The sequence below is a fragment of the Scylla paramamosain genome, chromosome 2 (assembly GCF_035594125.1).
Source record: "Scylla paramamosain isolate STU-SP2022 chromosome 2, ASM3559412v1, whole genome shotgun sequence".
NCBI lineage: Eukaryota > Metazoa > Arthropoda > Malacostraca > Decapoda > Portunidae > Scylla > Scylla paramamosain.
In genome coordinates, this window is record NC_087152.1 from 35144043 (window position 1) to 35164316 (window position 20274).

Genomic DNA, 20274 nt, shown 5'->3' on the forward strand with positions numbered 1-20274 from the left:
CTGCTGAATTATGCTTTTGAGAGCAGGAGGGATGGAACCATACAAGGTAGTGGGTAGCTGGCTGGCAAAGCAGGAATCATTGCATCACCATTCTTCTTGTTTGTTTCCTGTTTCCCATTTTGTTTTCACAGCCCCCATAAATTACTCCATCAAAGTATATCAGTTCCTAATTCACTCCTTGTCTTTTCTGTGTACTGGACCCAAAGTAATAATTTTTCAGATATCTGTTATCAACTGCTATATGTCTTTCTACAGCTACAGTATACAGTAATATAGCAGGGAAGGGTGACCAGGTACTATCATATAAATGGGTCTTGATTATCTTGGCTTGAATGATATGTTATACCTATAGAGTCCTCTGTAGGGATATGTGGACTGAATATCACTTGTCTTGGTGTTCATCTTGGCTTAATATGTTGATTTGCATTTACCTTTTGAGTGTCCTGGCAGATGTTTGATCCCCAGCAAGAGCCCCTCACACCACCAAGTACTGGTGCTCTATAAATTTGTGTCAGGCAGGCAAACTGTGAACTCGCATTACTGTCCATAAGCACTATCTTGCCAGACTGCACAGGTTATCAGCATAAGGCATGGCTTTTAGCACAACTTCACCTGAATCTCACCTGATGACAGTCTCAACACACAAGGCCCTTTGCATCCTCATTCACCAAATCTCGTACAATGTCAGTCTGATTCTTTCCCAACCTGCAAAGTGTTTTCTCAAAGGAACACATTTTGAAGTGTCAGAAGAATATCAAGACGTGTGTAATGAGCCTCCTGAATGCCATACAAAAAGAGGACTTTGACGTGTGGTTTGAGACATCAAGGAAAAGATTACAAGAGTGTATTGAGGACTGAAAATTACTTAAAAGAGGGAAATAAGTACTGTAGTATCTTTTAATTTCAACATAGTTATATTAAGGGATGCAACTGGCAAAAATATAAATCTCACATATTTCTTACCCAATCAAGCTGAAACTATTACACATAATAGAGTTCAGAATGCACATTATTTTTGTCAGTGTTTTTTGAGTTATTAGCCATTTTGTTTTTTTTTTTATTGTGTTTTTAAATGAATTCATCTATGATGAAAATGACCTTATGTCATTTTGTTTGACACAGTAGTTATTGTACAGTAGTGCAATACACAGTAGTGTATTGTACTACATTTCTGACACAAAATTTGTAGATAGGACAGAAATAGATTTTAGGCATTTTATTTCGCGCACTATGTTTTTGCTCGATTTCTTTTAATGATTATTAAAAAAGCACATTTGAAGTAAAAAATTTTAGGTTTTGAAAAACTCATTGAAACTTTCATTCACTTTTGCTAACAATAAAAAAACATGCAAAGGTAGGTAGGACTCTAACACCAGGACATCATACCAAGCTGTGCTTCAGCCTCGTATGATGTCCTTTCCGTCACTCTTCTTCCCAGTCTGTTTCTTGCTCTGTGTCCTCTGCTGTTGTTTTCTTTTTCCTACACTTTGGTGTCTGGTGCCTCTTTCTCCCCTTACATCTTCTCTTTTATTCTGAGGTGATGTGCATAGATCCTTCAAATCCAATGCTCTTCAGTAAATTGGACTCAGAGCATTGAAAATTGTTCCTAGATTGTCATCTGGGACACAAAGCAGACCTTGTGTAGTCCAGCATATTTGTCCTTCGACACCTTCCTTCAGAATTTTGAGTGTAGACTCTTATTTGGATTCTGGATGCATCCAGAGAGGCACTTCTGCAGCAGTGCTGGATTTGCCAGGTCTCAGTAAATACCCTTCACAAGCTCCAGCTGCTCGTAAGGGATGCTGGATAGGTAAAGCTTCTTGATGGTCCACCACCTCTAAATAGCACCTCTCCATCTTCTTGGGGAAGTGAAAGTATATTTGACTGTATAAGTGCTAGGCATACTGTTCAAATGCAGTGGAATGCATGGTGGGCTTCTCCAAGTTTCCTGTAAGTGTCTGGACACTCACATAGCCCCAAGTTGTTGCAGAGGCTGTGCAACACCAAGGATAAATTACCCTTGGTGTAATTTTCCCTCTCAAGATAACATGGTTGGGAGTGCTGCTGTCCTGGAAGTCTCACTTTGGGATTCAGCTTTGTGCATAGAACTTTAACAACAACACAATGAGGGGTGACAAAGGGGAAAGTGGCAACCTCACAATGCTGGGTGGAGGATCATCCAAGGAACATATAAAAATCCTTGCTGTCCAAAAACTATGTGTTGATTGTTGTCTGTGATTAATATTTGGTGAATTAAGACAATGAACTTCTTGATATCAATATTAGAAAAGTAAGAGAAAGTCAGCACATTAACAAGTACTATTTTATTAAGAATGAAAATTGTATACAAAATAAAGAACACAACCAAAACAGACACCATGAATAAACCTTAATCACAGGAGTGAATCACAGCTTAGATGACATGAACTATATTACAACCCTTCTTGTGCTGCCAGTAATGCCCCTCCCTTGCCTCCCTCCCTCCCCTAAAAAAAAGTCATGGAGCCAGCAAAAGCAAACAATAATACTGTAACAGAAAGCCATGCACTAAGATGACTAACATTAACAAAGAAGTTCACATAAAGGAAAACAAAACTTCCTCAGGTAGCTGTCAGCATGATGTGGCTAGATAACTCACTCATAGGCCACAAATCTCACTCAATACACAAGAGTTTTTTCCACAAGTCACACAACCTCTTCTTGCTGTTATATACAGTGAGCAACTCTTAGCTACCTCACACACAGTACAGATTTTCCCACTCATCTCCAGTAATATAACTCTAAGGATCACAATCATAAACACTGTTTTCTCATAAGAATTATTTTTTAAAAATCACAGATATTATTACCCAGGTTCTTTTGGGTGTTTTTTCCATTAATGAAGCAGAACACTGATTAAACTGCCATTAGGGTCCTGAAAACATTACTGAAAGCCCCCAATAACCTCCAATAGAGCCTGTTAAAAGTAAAGATAAGACACAGAGATGTTTAAGAATATGAAACTAAATCTTACATGAGATGAGATAGAGCCACCAGGTTCTTGATGTTGGTAGATGAGTGATTGCAGAGTTCAGCAGTACAGTACCAGATGCTAATGTTTAGAAAGATGGCACTCGTCATTGCATTATATTTTTAGTACATTGTATATTTTTCACATCTGCATCTTTCTTAATCAATTTCTATGTTCCAGAAGTCACATTATTATAACTACAGCATATGGCTGTGTAATGCTCCCTTGGGCACCTCATTAAAACACTGAGAAATTGATCTGAAGATAGGGTAAGTTCCTTTTGAGAGCCCCATGCCTACTTTATTCTTCAGAACAAAGTAGTCCTTAGACTCTGGGACCATAATGTGCATCAGGTTATGATGTCATTTTTGGGATCTTTGGATCTTGTAACACTAAAGTTGGATACTTTATGAAATAGATGAAAATAAAGTATAATTACATTCAGAATTTTAAACAGCCTCAAAGTGTCTGAAGAGAATGTTACCTCAGAATGAAAGGTTGAGTGGGAAAGTTTAATGTGTAGAATGAGGACTTGGAACACTGAGAACTGATGCAAAGAGCGAAGGTTATGCAGTTATGAAATAGAGAAGATCAGTCAGTTCCATTATCCACTTGGCTCAAGCGTTAATGTCTTCAGCCTTGTATGCTCTCTCAAGGGATGTCATGGTACAACTTACATCTACTGGCTATATATTTCACAGATCTTCTTTTAGAGAACAACCAAAATAAATCTCCACTTATTCCTATCTGAGCATAATCATCTTTCGCTCATCAGTCTCACTCTAGTGTCACTTTCATTCTCTCCAAGTCCATGTAATCATTTCACTCTTTCCACAACTCTTATATTTCTCGTATAGTCAATATGGCAAATCTTCCACATGCTTTCATTATTCTTGTCATACATTTTGCTCATACAGCTTTGGTTGTATCACTTTATTTCTAGTGTTTTAATCCAGGACTTCTGATTTTTGCTTCATATTTTAGTTTGACTCACATTTTCCAACATGTTACAATCAGCATCTATTACAAGACTTAGCAACCAAGATACATTGGAAGTCATAATTCAAGCAACCTATGGGACTTACTTCCACTGTGTTTTGTGATTTCTGTCAGTTAGTTTTAAATCGTCTCATTAGCTGACTTCCTTACATTATCAGCATCTACTACAAGACTAAACAACCAAAGTACAGTAGCACTCACTTCCACTGTGTTTTCATATTTCTCTCACTTGGTTTTAAGTCCTCTGACAAGTAACGGATTCTCGCCATGTCTGAGGATTTAAGACTGGTGGGAAATGCTGAACAGTGGAAGTGGATGTGGCATGTTACTTGACATCTCACCATGACTTTGTCTTATGTTCGCCTGTCATCCTATCTATGCCTGATGTTTTCTCACAGTTAAGATTTCCAGTTGTCATTATTAGTTGATGTTACCTCATTCCTACAGCTTTCCTCCTTCATTTGCTTTGTTTGTTGGCATGTAATACTTTTCTCTTGATTTGCCATGTTGATTAGTTTTTTCATAATACTCATTATTTTTTTTCTCAATTTTCACATCATTCCATCCACTGTTTTATCTGGTTCCTTTTCCCTCTCTACTTATTTATCCAGGGATTCTTTTATATTTTTCTTGTTGATACTACATAATTAAATTTCATCCACATTCTTTTTTTTATACAGAATCTTCATTTTAATATTGTTCATGTCTTCTTCTTTTGTCCTTTGGTTCAAAGTATTTTTCCAGATGCAATTCACATACAGCACTTTTCAAATTTTGTTTCATTGTTTCTTTGACTATGAGACTACTTTGCATTTCCTTTCTTTTGCACTAATCTCCTTTTTGTTTTCAGAGTTTCACAATCACTTTCCATTTCCTCATTTTACTTTCTTGCTCACATTCAGAGGAGCTTTAAGTTCTCTTCTCCTATGGCACAAGTATGGCACAGCTACACATTGGTCTGTTGGACAACTCACTGCCAGTCATTCCTATAGTGTTTCAACAGGAGATGCAGAGCCATCATTATTCTTAATCACTTTTTAGTTTCACATTGTACAAAATACATAATATGAACTAGTCCTGTATATGAGTATGTAGATGAACCACTTAGCAACCTTGGGAATTCAGATTAGTGGAGCTTCACAATTGTGCACTGTACTGTTGGCTATGGTATAGAGCTGCTGTACAAAAAAATGATGTGGGAATGCTTGATGTAAGGTTATTTTTACATTGGCTATATATGTTAATGAATCACTGTGAAAGGCAGAATCCCTATCCACCTCTGTGTGTGATGACAGCTGAGAACAGAAGCACTATTTTAGTTATGTAAATACTGCAAGAGCCTTAATATGTGATAGGAATAAAGAAGTCTTACAAATGTTAAAAAATTTTGTGTGTAATTATGTTGGAAAGGATATACTGTATTTATGGTTTTGGAAAGGAGAATAGCATAACATTTTTTTATTGGATTTTTGTTGCCCTTGGCCAAAAAAAAAAAAAAAAAGTAATAGTGTACACTTTGTTACATCATGAAATGTGTGAGTGATTCAGGTGTGTATATCCAGCTACCTATTTTATCAAAAAATGGAGACAGATGCTTAAGGTATAAAACAAAGTGAGCAAAACAGGAAAGGAGGAGAAACAGCAGTGTTGAGAAGCTGAATAAAATGCATGGAGGATGTGTAGCTCCTTATCAGAGAGAAGTATCTTCTGGGGGAGGAAACCTTTTGCTCCAAACATGTGTCCTCCAACCCCATCAGAAAAAATAATAACACTAAATGAAGTAATGATGATGATGATGATGATGATGATGATGATGATGGAGGAGGAACAGGGAGACAACATAGCACTAATTCTGCCAAGATGAATGGAATAGACTCAGTAGTCAAGCTGTTAGTCCTGAGTCATTAGGAGGCTTCAAAAGATTAGATAAATTCATTAATAAGGATGTTAGGTGAAAATAGTTAGGTATGTTTTATGCAGGGACTGCCATGTGTAGTGTGATGGCTTCTTGCAGCTTCCCTTATTTTTTTATGCTCTTGTGTTCTTGTGAAACTTGTATGTCATAATCCTGGAAGGTCAAGTGAATGTATGTGATATGATTAGATGTGAATATATGTGCGATAGAGAAGCAAGGTGTTGAATAAGACTTGTGATATTCAGATGTGAGAGGGAAAAAACAGTATTGTGAGATGGCATAGATACATCAATGGGAGGGGTTGTGTAACTGTCCACAATGTGTGTTAGTGGTTCAGGACAGCTGGAGGCCAACTTAGGTTGCTTATACATCATCATGCCTTGAGTATTGTGGAAAATATGTACAAAATATAGATGACCAATGTTTTAAAATTTTCTACGTCATTCTTTCATGGTTGCCTTATTCTTTTCAACTCTCTCTCTCTCTCTCTCTCTCTCTCTCTCTCTCTCTCTCTCTCTCTCTCTCTCTCTCTCTCTCTCTCTCTCTCTCTCTCTCTCTCTCTCTCTCTCTCTCTCTCTCTCTCTCTCTCTCTCTCTCTCTCTCTCTCTCTCTCTCTCTCTCTCTCTCTCTCTCTCTCTCTCTCTCTCTCTCTCTCTCTCTCTCTCTCTCTCTCTTTCTCTCTCTCTCTCTCTCCTTCTTCCATTTCTCCACACCTCCCTTCTGCCATCTCTTTTCTTTCTTCATGCCATCCTCTCCTCTTCTCTCACTCACAAACAACTTTCCTTCCTTCTTGCATCCTTCCTTCCCTCCATCCCTTCCTCCATCACACTTTGTCAAGTCTTAAGAGTAGCTATTCCAGCCAAGTTGTTGTCCCATTATCAGACTGCAGATCATTTTATAACTTTGAAGATGGGACACAAAATCTACCAAATCAAAATCAACATATGTATACTGTAAGATATTTAGACAAGATTCTGCTATTCCTTGTTCCAATGATTTCTGTCAACCTAAACAGATAATCCAAATAAGGAGTTGAGTAGTTTAATGGCACCCTTATAATTTACATGTAGAAACATAATTGCTTTAAGTGTTTGAAAAAACTGAGTACTGTAATGGAAACCTTTGTGGCATACAATTTGAAATTTTGGAGATACAGAAAAAGCCATATAGGGTGAGAGGAGCAAATGCTTTATACAGGATAGGATAGAAGGAGTGATGTATGTATGTGTGTGTATGCACAAAGAAAGCAAAGGGAAGGGGAGAGATGAGTATGCACTCCTTATGTCTTCTAAGCAGAGAGGAAAAGACACACATGGATGGAGAGAGGAGTCTGGTGCCAGGACTGTCTAGGCTGACCGGCATCACTCAGACCTCACTGATCACTTAACCCTTACACTGCGATATGAGACAATTAACAGCACCAGGAATAATGCATGATATCTTTATAATCATCTACAAGAAAGTAAGGAATGAAAAGAAGAGATTTTGCAATTTTTACCCAGTTTAAAGATTGGAGGTGGATGTAGAGCAAGTAAAGATATCTCAGAGTGATTAGTAATTAAGGAATGATGCGCTGTATAGCAGTTAAAGGGTTAAGGCCTGAGTAATAAAGTGTCAGCAAACTATTGTGATGGTCCTGACATGGGTTAAGTCTTAGGCAAAGGCATCTCTCATAGCCTGCCTTTAGATAGATTTAACAGTGCTTCTATAATGTTCCAGAAGATGGATCATATGAAATGCCAAGTTGTGTCAGTTTGATAGTTTCAAGAAGACTAGATGACAATAGATGATGAGAAATGCTGTGTTTCAAGTGCTCAGGAGCTGCCTTGTGTACATCAACTGGCCTTTTACAACATTCTTATGGTCTTACAAGTGATTATAGAACCAAATGATGAAGAGATTCAGATTTCTAGTATTACCAATTCAGACACAAGTGAAGGCTTTTTAAGAATATTATTATAGAGGAATTATTAATGTCAGTGTGTGTGGTTAGATTTAAGGTGGAGTATCAAAATGAACTGAAATGCAGAAGACACCAAAAAATAAAATTAAGAACAGGGAGGGCTTAGAATGTGAAGGCTGTATGAGTAAGATTTTCATTCCTGAAAGTATTGGAAGGTGTGAAAGGAAGAAAAATGTATGGTGTGTTATATATCTTGAAAAATGTACATGACCTGACTGACTGGTTGCATGACATTTTGTATTTTTGTAAGTACAAGGAAGGAGTACACAGTTAATAGATGGAGTGAGGTGTAAGTATGGAGATGTGTGTGTTTCAATGAAGGAAGTTGGTGAATGTTCTGAAATACATGAAGATGTACATATTAGTACTAATGGAATGTCTGTTTCCAGATGTGAAAAAAAAAAAAAAAAAAAAAAAAAAAAAAAAAAAAAAATATATATATATATATATATATATATATATATATATATATATATATATATATATATATATATATATATATATATATATATATATATATATATATATATATATATATATATATATATATATATATATATAAAAGTGACCAGCACCAGTGGAAAAAAAAAGTGAGTGTTAAATGAACCTTGTCTATTTAATTTTATATGACAGTGTATTAATATGATGCAAGATGTCAAAGTATAACTAAAAGTAACAGTGTGATTGAAAGAATTACTTAATATATTTTCTGTTTCATGTTGAGCAAGAGTGAAGAGAGAAAAGTAGTGCATGATTAGATTTAGTGAACACATAATAATATAAATGCAGTATATGAGTTTAAATACTATTAGTTCAGTTGTGTGTGTGTGTGTGTGTGTGTGTGTGTGTGTGTGTGTGTGTGTGTGTGTGTGTGTGTGTGTGTGTGTGTGTGTGTGTGTGTGTGGAGAATGAATGTAATAGTTGGACAGTCATCAGATGTCTGGTGAAAAGGAGCTCATGAACTAGATAAAAAATAAATAAGCAAATAAAAATAATTAATTAATTAATAAGTAATAATAAATAAACAGATAAATAGATAAATAAAATATTGCCAGCACTGACACTAACTAGTGAGATTCAGACATGGAATGAAGAGAAAGGGTGTGGGACTCATACATTGGACACAGTATCTATGTTGTGAAAGGAGTAGATATGAAGAGTAGTGCATGTTTATAGGTGATCTGACACTGCATGACAGGGAATTGTGGGATGACAGGTACAGTGAAGCAGTCTTGAAATGGCTTGGTCACCTAGAAAGAATGAGTTATGATGAAAGGAAATAAGGAATGTAGATGTTGTACACATGAAAACTTGGAACAGTCTTGATGAGGGAGAGAAAGAGAGGAAAAGGAAATGGGAGAGTAAAAGGAGTGCAGTGTAGAAGGATGAAGCAGATGAACAGGAGCAACAGAACACTTGTGTCCTCATGTCATATGAATATCACCAGAAATAAGTGATAAGTAAATCAATGAATAAATGCAGTATATAAATAAATTGAGGATTAGGTATATGTAGATGAATATATGGTCACAAATACCCCAGTATGTCCCACAATGTCCTGTGTGAAGTAGTTGGCTGCCGCCCTGCAGAGCCATATTAGGGCCATCCCCTTGCAGGATTGCTTAGGGATGAGCATCAGATCAAGAAACAAATAGATAGATAAATATATGTTTGTATATACAGTACGTATATAAAGTAGTAGATAGATATACATAGTAGATAGATCATTGGACATTATACTTGTTGTGTGCAGGCCATTGTTTTAATGACCTCAGTGCTGAAAACAGACTCCACATGTCATTCAGGAACAGTTACTGGTCTGATCCACCAACACTTGTGGCTCCTCCTGGTGCTGCCAAGTCTCAATCCCCTTCTTCTTTCCCTTCTTGCTGCATCCCATCATGGCTTCATTTGAGCTCTTCTTCCTCCAAATAGATCTCATTTTGTCATATTCCATCTGCAAAATAAATCAAGTGAAATTTTTTTTTTTTTTTTTTTTTTTTTTTTTTTTTTTTTGCATACAGGAAGTACCTAGTTGAGTGTGGTGTGCTCTAGTGCTTGGTCCTGACCTGGCTGTGGTAGAAGAGTTCCTATATGCACCTGTCTGTGTGCCTCCATCATTCTTATTGTCTCATTTAATCTGTCTTTCTTATGCTGTTTATTATACATTGATCTATTTAATGAGACTCACAACTCTGTCCTAATTAATCTACTTGTCATCATACTCCCAACCATTTTGCTGCAGTCACCTAAACTACTTCAGGACAATGTGATGTACATACATAACACAGGTGGTGAGTTAAAAGCAGTGTGTGATCAAACTGTATGGACAAACAGAAATGTTTATCTTCCTCATTTTATCTGCTTTTTCTTGTTTCTACAGAGCTTTTCATAGGATCACCCATGGTGCAAATACTCTTCTCCCTCCTGAACAGTAGATCTCTTTCTCCCTCATCAGCTTCTTAGTTTTTGCACGCTGCTACACATAATTTTAATTTTCCCACAATGAAACCAGACTACTTAATTCACCTAGGAACATTTAGTCAAATATTTATTTTTTCATGCAGCCTGTGTGTGTCCATGCCATGCTCATGCCAAGGATTGTGATTTATTTATTTTTTTTAAGAAAATAAAATTATTATTTGAGTTGGTGCCTCATGCTTCTTGTTTACACACACGTTTCCTTTTCTGTCATGTGCACTTATTTATTTTTCTGCAGACAGACAGACCGATATACTGTACATACCGTAGTTAGATAAGCATATATAACTGGTGAAATGAGTCATCATTACTGAGTAAAGTGATGAAAAAATTCCCGCTTCCCGTAACACAAGATCACGCTTTTCTTACAAACACCAGGCGCGCATCTCAAGGCAGTAATGGTGCCGCGGGGGAATCGAGACTGGAGAGTCATGGGGCGCTCCTGTCTGTCTGTCTGTCTGTCAGTCTCTCTCTCTCTCTCTCTCTCTCTCTCTCTCTCTCTCTCTCTCTCTCTCTCTCTCTCTCTCTCTCTCTCGCTTAAACACGAGGCCATCCAAAGTCTATCCAGGAGCTCATAAATAGATTTATCTATCTATTTACCTGACCGCAATCCCACACGTGGTGGCCCAGACACTCACAATCATTCACACACACTTTAAGCCCTGTCGGCTGCTGGTGGAAAGGGACAGTCTTGTGGCCCACCGTACTACACCGGATTGTAAATAAACAAATAAATAAAAATATTAAAGTGTGCATTTTAATAAAAGGAATGAGGTAGACCCTATCTAATTCGTTATAATGTCCAGCAAGACGATTTCTCAGTTTAGAATGTTCAACATTCATTTTATAAAAGATTCTTCCTACTGAGGCATTGCAAAACGTAGGTGTTAGTAACACCACTACTAGGTCAGAAACATTTGGGAACATTTTCTCATGCAGATTTTTCTTTTATTTACCTCGATCAAAAAAGTTAATGCTCTACCCAAGCAACTTTTGGACCATTGCCGAGGCGACCGGCAGTAATCTTTGGGAGTGGGTCCGAGTTTGGGAGCTGGAACCGGAACGGCGTGCGTGGGCCATGGGCTGGAACTTCGGGAGTTTTGGAGATAGCACACGGATTTAACGGGGACGTGTTTCACAACATTCCTTGCCCGTTAACACGGTGTAATGATACGCTCATACGCGCAGTGAATTCTGGCGGAGTAAAGTGCTTTCTTTCTGATTAACGTGCAGAGATTATGTGAAATATGATAGGGAAGAATAAAAGGCTGATAACCCTCAAAAGAATAATGGCGGAAGCAAGTATTGCATAATCTTCAGCAAGACTACTCAAAGATTGCATAGTTTTTAACAATAACGTAACAGAAACATGTTTGAAGTTGACAGGGTGGTTAGATGTTAAATATGCATTACCGACTATTGATATGATAATGACACCGTTTAGAAAGCTTTTCAGTAATTGTTTACATGCGTATGATATTATGATATAATTGTCAACATTATTAAGATCTCTAAATAAAAGAAATACTAATGAAGAAATAAAGAAATAAATAAGACTAGGAGCTGCCAATTAGGAGGGGTTGTAGGCGACTGCCGTTAGTATTTGTCTATGCCTCAAAACGGCACTGGATCTCTCTCTCTCTCTCTCTCTCTCTCTCTCTCTCTCTCTCTCTCTCTCTCTCTCTCTCTCTCTCTCTCTCTCTCTCTCTCTGACGTTATGTGCATGCATGTAGCCTTTGTTCTCTTCTTTTTCTGTTATGGGGCCGAGTAACAGAACTGCTAAGCGTACAAATCCAATCCAGTGTGACCCCTAACAAATACAGTATGATTTTGAAAATCAAAGTGAAGTCATCAGTGAATAAGATGGGGGAGATTAAATTTGATTTTGGTGTTTGTTGCCGTTTCTGAACAAACTCCATTTTGTAACTGACTGGTTATATAGTTTCTGCTGACAAGTTAATTTTTATTGCCATTTAAGTTACGACCTTATCCGAAGGAATTTAAGAGAGAGAGAGAGAGAGAGAGAGAGAGAGAGAGGAGAGGAGAGAGAGAGAGAGAGAGAGAGAGAGAAATCCTGATATATCTTAAACGTTCAACAAGAGGTAAAAATAGGGTTCTTTTAATCAGGGAACAAGTTAAAACACGTGAGAATAATTATGAGGCTCACAAAACCAGACGTACGAAAAGATAACAAAAACTAGTTGATAAAAGAATTGGTAAATGAGTGGAACAGATTTGGCAGCAACGTGGTTAGTACACGAACGTAAAGGAGGTTAGATAAATTTCTGAATGATGACGGCAAGTGGTAAGTTGTAAGTGTTCAGGGGCCGCCATGTAAACAAGACGCGTACATGTGTCGGCTGGCCTTTTGCTGTATCTCTTTTTTTTTTTTTTTTGTGTGCGTGTGTGTGTATGTGTGTGTTCTTTTTTTAATATTAATCGACTTAAAATTCTTTCAAAACAGTCGTCACAAAAAAAAAAAAAAAACGTTCACATGAAAAAGAAAATGCATCACTTCACTAACTTCAGTAAAAAAAACATTCACATGAAAAAAAAAAAAAATGCATCACTTCACTAACTTCAGTAAAAAACATTCACATAAAAAAAAATGCATCACTTCACTAACTTCAGTAAAAAACATTCACATGAAAAAAAAAATGCATCACTTCACTAACTTCAGTAAAAAACATTCACATGAAAAAAAAAAAAAAATGCATCACTTCACTAACTTCAGTGAAAACATTCACATAAAAAAAAATGCATCACTTCACTAACTTCAGTAAAAAACATTCACATGAAAAAAAAAAAAATGCATCACTTCACTAACTTCAGTAAAAAAATTCATATAAAAAAAAAAATTGCATCACTTCACTAACTTCAGTGAAAAACATTCACATGAAAAAAAAAATTGCATCACTTCACTGACTTCAGTAAAAAACATTAACATGAAAAAAAATTGCATCACTTCACTAACTTCAGTAAAAAACATTCACATGAAAAAAAAAATGCGTCACTTCACTAACTTCACTTCCATAAAAAAAATGTAAATAAGTAAATAAATGAATGAATAAATAAATAATTAAAACAAATTCTAACAGATAAAAATGTTAATCTAGATGGTGGTAAATAAAATAACTCATAACGCAATCAATACATATATTAGACATACAAAGTGAACAAGAAATGTAAAGTAAAATAAATAAAATAATAAAAAAAGTACACCAAACGCATATATATATATATATATTCTTCCGTCTTGGAATGGAAGTGACGAGAGATGAGTAAGTGAAAGACGAGGATGAGGAAAAGAAGGCGGCGGCGGCGGTGGAGGAGGAGGGGGAGGAGGAGGAGGAGGAAGGGATGGGGGGACAAGAGCAGGACAAAGAGGAAAGGGAACAAAAGGAGGTACTGATAGGGACGCTGTTAAGTGGATTACGTAAGTTTTTTTTTTTTTTTTTTTTTTTTTGCCATACCGCAGCCGCCCAGCTTCATCTTTGGTACGTTTGTTGCATTCTTGTGTATGTTATAACCAGACGCGACGTGAAATAATACTTTGGCGCCGTCACTCCAGTTAAGGCGAATGTATTTATCGTTTTGTGGGGAGTAGATGTGTAAGGTGAATGGGAGCATGGGAGAGGCAAGGAAAAAAAAAGTGTATTTCGGCGCCATCACTTCAGTTCCCGCAGATGTGCCTATTGTTTTGTGAGGATTGCATTAACAAAATATTGATCAAAGAAGAGAAATGTAAATGCGAATTAAATGCTTGTGTAGAAAAAACAGAAAATGAAGGAAAGTTAATCGAGTCATAAGGAAAATTTCTTAAAAATAAATATATTTATTACTAAACATTTTCTCGTATAATAACCTGACTCTTTCCACATAGACACAATTTTTTTTTTTTACTAGTCACCTAAATAGTTCTGATCACGCACTATTCCCCATTTCCTCATTTATTTATTTTTTTTTTCATATGCGGGTGTGTGTGTGTCCATGTAGACTTTTTTCCTTCTTCTTTTACAACGGTCTGAATGTTAACAAAGGACGACCATGGGAGAAGAGATTTGACATGATACGTGAGTGAAACATCTTTGAGTTTCGAAAGTTATAAAGTAATGCTTGTATTCAGTTTCGGGTTTTATAGTAAAGAATAAAAAAAAAAAAAACTACGAATCCGATGCGTGATGTGTATAGTTATTAATTTGTCATGATTGTCTTTGAGGGAAGTTATCGCGGCCACCGTTTCAATAAGCAGGCGGCAGTGACTCGTTACCCAATGAGGACATGTTAAGATGAATGCTCGTATTTAGAACGTATTGCCAAACATGTCACGTAAATCAGCCTTAATGGATCAGAGGGGGGGAGAGACGTGTGTGTGTGTGTGTGTGTGTGTGTGTGTGTGTGTGTGTGTGTGTGTGTATCGGTCTCTATGGTGGTATGGCAGGGGTTGAGGGGGAAGTGAAGGGGTGTGATGGAATGACGTGGTGTGCCCTTGCTACAGGCTAATCAGAATTACGTATGAGTTTGCCTTGTAACTTTACAAAGATAAACTTTGTTCTTCGTGGCTGTTTAAAAAGAAAAAAAAAACTTAAACATGAATAGCTTAGTGATGACCATAATTATTTATATACATACACACATATATAAACTAATATGAACTATCTTTTTCGTTGCACATTTTACCGTGTCTTTTCAAAATGTAAGGCGTGGATGTAAAAAGAAGCAGCGAGCGGCTTTCTGATGCAGCGAGGCACGGCCAGAATCTTGAGTCACGGTTCACGGAAGCAGAAGAGTTGTGCTCAGAGTTCCCATTCCTCGCATGCAAATTGTGCCAGGAGACGCATCACACACACACACACACACACACACACACACACACACACACACACACACACACGTAAACTAAAAAGAAAAAAATATATAGATTTGTACGTACGTCTGTTGATAATGGGTTCAAGTTTAATAAAGTTAGATTTCAAAGAGAGGTAGAAAGAAATTGACACTGAAATACAGAGGTAGATGACTGGAATAGATTCAGTACAGATTGTTAGTGCTGAGTTACGGGAGTTTTAAAAAGAGACTAGGAAAAAAAAATAAATGGATGAAATGTAGCAAAATATGTTCAGTATGTTTTTTTTTTTTTTCTAATTCAAAGATGAAAGCGTGTCACCTACAATTGAAATAACTTAATTCATAGGAAGAGGAACAGTGAATTGTTTTTATTTTACGCAGTGTTGTTCTCTCTCTCTCTCTCTCTCTCTCTCTCTCTCTCTCTCTCTCTCTCTCTCTCTCTCTCTCTCTCTCTCTCTCTCTCTCTCCCTCTCTCTCGTACTAGTTATTATTTTCATTCCAGTAACATATTGCTGCCTTTCTCTTATGATATTGCAAAGTCAGAGTGTTGTAATGGCAGGAGAACAGGACCAGTATTCTTACACGCTCCGCTCTCGTCAGGAGTGATTTCAGAGGTCACAGAAATGATTAATTGAGTTAGCTTGGGTGATCTGCCCGGTGATGATGCAGAACCCTTGTAAAACTATCAATAGTCAAACACTCTTGAAAATCCCAGTAACTTTCACTAGAGGCAAATGAAAGTAGTCGAGACGGAGCGCTGGAACGTTTAAGAATACGAGGGGAATTGTAAAGGAGACACACATGCAGGCGGCGTGCGTGAGTATTGGTGAGGCAGGGAAGGTGCGAGGCATATAATGTTATACAGGCGAGATTAATGAACGAAATTGCTTCATTTGATCTCTTTAATAGTTCTTTCTCTTATGACATTGTACTCTATATTTACAGAACAATATCCCTGTATAGTACATATGTTCATTATATTTATTTCTTATCTGTCTATCTTTGTATCTACACGTATCTGTTCTTATGCGTCTATCTATCTGTTTGTCTGTCAGTGTGTCTGTCTGTCTGTCTGTCTGTCTGTCTGTCTGTTCTTATGCGTCTATTTCCATCTGTTTGTCTGTCAGTGTGTCTGTCTGTCTGTCTGTCTGTCTGTCTATTTAACTATTGTATTTATTCTCTTTGATATAAAAAAGAATCATTCCCTTTCTTATACAGAAGGAAATGAGTGTGGGCTGAGGTACACAAGACAGGAATGACCGTCGCTGCGAAACACTGCAAGGAACTTAGTAACCTGTCGTGTTTTAAACGTTCTTAAAGTGTTACCAAACTTTCTTTTTTTTTTTTTTGCCTATTAGAGTTTTCAGATCTAATAGGAGTCTGCGGCCGCGGTCCATGCATACAGACTTAGATTTATTATATACACACAAATATGTATGATTTGAACCGCCTTGACGATGAAAAGAAAAGTACGTACATGCAACTTTCTTTCACCGTGTAGGTTACAATTTGTATATAATGCCTTATTATACGATGGCTTTGTAGAGGTGAACAGATAGGAACAGTCCGCCGTGGTCTTATTATAATTATTATGTGAAAAGGAGGCAGACAAAAGGCAGAAAATATGTATGAAAAACACCCGTTAAGTCGCTGTTCTCAAGAAAATAAAACTAAAATAGATTTACAAAAAACGGAGGCCAATTTACTACTAGATAAGTCTTCACTTAAATCAGGTAGTTATAAGTGAGAGAGAGAGAGAGAGAGAGAGAGAGAGAGAGAGAGAGAGAGAGAGAGAGAGAGAGAGAGAGAGAGAGCGGGGGCAGAGAATTCCTGAATTTACCAGAGAAAGGGATGGAAGAATGAGGTTGTTGGTTAACTCTTGCATCCTTTGAACTATGAACTCCATAAACAAAAGTGATAACATCAAAATGCTGTGCGATTCGCGACCACAAACGCGTGACATGAGAGCAGTGCCTGGTTTTGCCACGGGGGTGAAAATATCCACAGTAAAATATACATTTGGACTGAAATATACACCGCGAGTAACGCCAGACTGCAGGTGGCAATAGAAATACCTTTCCTGGTTCATGACTATATATCACAGAAGTCTGGCGGAGTGGAGACGCGTGAGAGGCGCTGAGAGTGTCGAGGTGTGAGAGATTAAAACTAAATGACCAATAGTGAGTGAGTTTGAGTGAGCGTGATAACTGATATGTGGGTGAGTGGGTGACGATGAGGATGAGTTTTGATTCGCTTAACTAACACCACAAATATACTACTAAATATTTACATCTTCCTTGTGTATTATTCTTTGGTCAGACAAGAGTAAACTATTACGGTGCTTGATACCACACTGATAACCGCACTGGTGGCTCAGCTAAAGTAACGCCTGATGCATCTTTGATCGCCACGCAGACACTCCCTCACAGAAATGGTCCGTCGTGGCGCGCAGTATTAGGTATCTTATACGAGTATTTAAAAAAAAAAGTATACATACAACGAAAAAAAAAAACGGATTTAGAGAGAGAGAGAGAGAGAGAGAGAGAGAGAGAGAGAGAGAGAGAGAGAGAGAGAGAGAGAGAGAGAGAGAGAGAGTAAATATGGCCAGACAGCCTACAAGTATGTCGCGTCAGCCTCATCACGTACATACATACAGTCATACACATACAAATGATGCCAGGGTGTGCCGCAGCCCGCATTGAGGCACCACCCCAAGGTTCATGGAAGCAACGCAAGGAGAGCGTGCTAAATCCGCCGCTGAGCTGATTAGCCTGTTATGCGGCAAAGTTGTGTCCTTTCTGCCTTCAGTCGGAGATGTGGTGCTGATGGTGGCGCCAGCAAACTCCGCATTTCAGCAGTGTCCTTTCAACTAATTATCCGTACACCAGCACATGCATTGAATATTACATATTGATTTGAAATTCTCTCTCTCTCTCTCTCTCTCTCTCTCTCTCTCTCTCTCTCTCTCTCTCTCTCTCTCTCTCTCTCTCTCTCTCTCTCTCTCTCTCTCTCTCTCTTAATCCAAATAGGTTTTCATGTTTAGAAAGTTCTCTTTTGTAGCAGACAGTATTGTCCTGTGCGAGATGCTCCGATGGTGTCACGTAATGACCGTTTTGTTGCTTTCGTTCCATAGGTATCAAACACGCAATGGGTTCAGGTACAGCTAGGCACTGGCAAACATGTACAAACACCTGTAAACGCCTTATACCAGGCATTGCCTGCATTATTCTCGAACGGTGCAGTGAAACTGTATCATGCACGTGGGAGGAGCGAGGCAATGCATTCCTCAGCCTCATCATCGAGACCTGAGCTAGAGGTGCTTCGTTAGGCCATTCTCCCTCTGCAAACTTCATGAAGGAGACCTCGGCTCTCTCCCGGGTAGGCGGGACCTAAAGTCTTGATAAGTCATGCTTGCGAAGCTTTCTCCGATACTCCTACAGGAAGACTCCGGGTAGCCAGCCCTCTTTGTTAGTGTTCTCTTTGGCATATCCACAAGCAACATTCTGGCTTTTCAATAGCTTGGTGATGCTGTTTAGGGCACGAAGGCCTCGGCGACTGTCTGTTTACCCTTCCACGACGTCCGAGATGAGGCAGCTGCTCGGCGTCCACACGAACTCCTTGATCTTTTCCCTGAGGGCGGTGATGTCACCTCGCGTGTGGAAGCTTGGGTTGCACGTCCCGTGCTGCTGCAGGTTCTGCATGCACTTGAGGAATTCCTGCAGAAGGGAAGTATAATTTTCTGAAGCTTTACGCTAAGTGTTGCAATGTAAATTAATTTTTGGCCTGTAATTATATTTTGAGCGATACGGAAAGAGGGTAGAAGCTGCTATTTTTTTTTCACTGCTTCGTCTTTCATTATGTCCTACTTGTTAGAATATCCTAATTACGTGTTCGTGCAATTGTATTCTTTTCAACACTTACCTTCCTGAAGTGACACTTGACGACTGCCCTGTCGCTGTCTGGCCCCTTGGTGAAGAGGCCCACTCTGGTGCTGCAGCTCTTCAGGTAGTGGTAGTGACACGCCTCCTTCCCGCTCACTGCCACGCCAAGACAGTAATTTGAAAAAAAAAGAAGAAAACAAAAAAAAACATAAGATAAAGATGAGGAGAAGAGGATGACGGCAGCATATACAACAAAAGAGAGGGAGATCAGGGATGTCTCATTATGGGAGATGGATCAGAAAACATCCTGATAAAAAGTGACCTGATCCTAACTTTCTGCAGCACAGTTTTAGTACGAACACTTACTCTCAGTGATGTTCTTGAGGAAGCTGAAGATGTCTTCCCGCCTGCCGGAGGCTTCGCTAAGGGCTGCTTCAAGAGCGTCAGCACGGCACCTCTTCTTCTTACGTTTCTTTAGGTTGTTGCACTGACGAAGGGCGTCCTGGCACTTCCTTCTCTCCTCCCCCTTCAGGCGACGACAACCCTTCTTTTTTTTCTTGTTCTTGTTTTTCCTGCTTCGCCTTCCTCCTCTGTTTCTTCTATTTTTCTTGCCGTTTCTGTTCCTGCGTTCCTCGCCACTGCCTCGCCTTGCGCTGGTGGTTTTGCTTTCGAGCAGCGATGAATCGAGTGTGATTCCTGCCTCCGCAAGCATCTCGGGAAAGCTGGGCATGTGGTCCTCACCTTGTAAACTTTCGGGGTGTACATCACTATGCCTCACTCTATGTCCGTCCTCCAACGCCGACCGGCCGCTGTGCCTCGTCCCTTCAGAAGTGTGGCCCTCTGATGGCGCACTTCCTCTGTCGTGTCCCTCATCTGACTGGTCGTTCTCCAGCCACATCGCCGCTCGCTCGCCCTCTCCATGATGGTGCCTGTGGGCGTGTCGCCTCTTCCCGTTTTTGTGGCCGCTGTTGTCATCTTCCACTGGTGAGATGCTGCGGCGATCCCGCTCTTCGTCCTTCCTGCAACAACAGTCGCTTGTGAGAAGGAATCATATTTATCTGTATGCAGATGATACAAAGATTTTCAGGAGTGTTAGTAACACAGAGAACTGTAGGAAGCTCCAAGAAGATCTGAATGAAGTGAAACGATGGACAGAAGAGTGGCAACTAAAATTTCA

At 38.7% G+C, this 20274-nt stretch overlaps 1 protein-coding gene and 1 long non-coding RNA gene across 5 annotated transcripts in view; one reads left to right on the forward strand and one right to left on the reverse strand.

The window, feature by feature from the left end:
- LOC135114082 (uncharacterized) overlaps positions 1-20274 on the forward strand; it is a 137811-nt gene that overhangs the window by 23525 nt on the left and 94012 nt on the right. The gene's annotated exons all lie outside the window — the stretch shown is intronic.
- LOC135114061 (uncharacterized) overlaps positions 8705-20274 on the reverse strand; it is a 27289-nt gene continuing 15719 nt past the window's right edge. For 3 of the 4 annotated variants that reach the window (XM_064029726.1, XM_064029736.1, XM_064029745.1), the window contains exons 3-6: positions 19464-20116; positions 19138-19253; positions 18784-18932; positions 8705-9844 (exon numbers count right to left, since the gene is read on the reverse strand). In XM_064029726.1, the coding sequence (XP_063885796.1) occupies positions 9826-9844; positions 18784-18932; positions 19138-19253; positions 19464-20116 (937 nt within the window). In that variant the 3' untranslated portion in view covers positions 8705-9825. Of the gene's footprint in view, positions 9845-13507; positions 18933-19137; positions 19254-19463; positions 20117-20274 lie in introns of those variants that run through there. The other variant, XM_064029751.1, reaches the window with a different exon arrangement.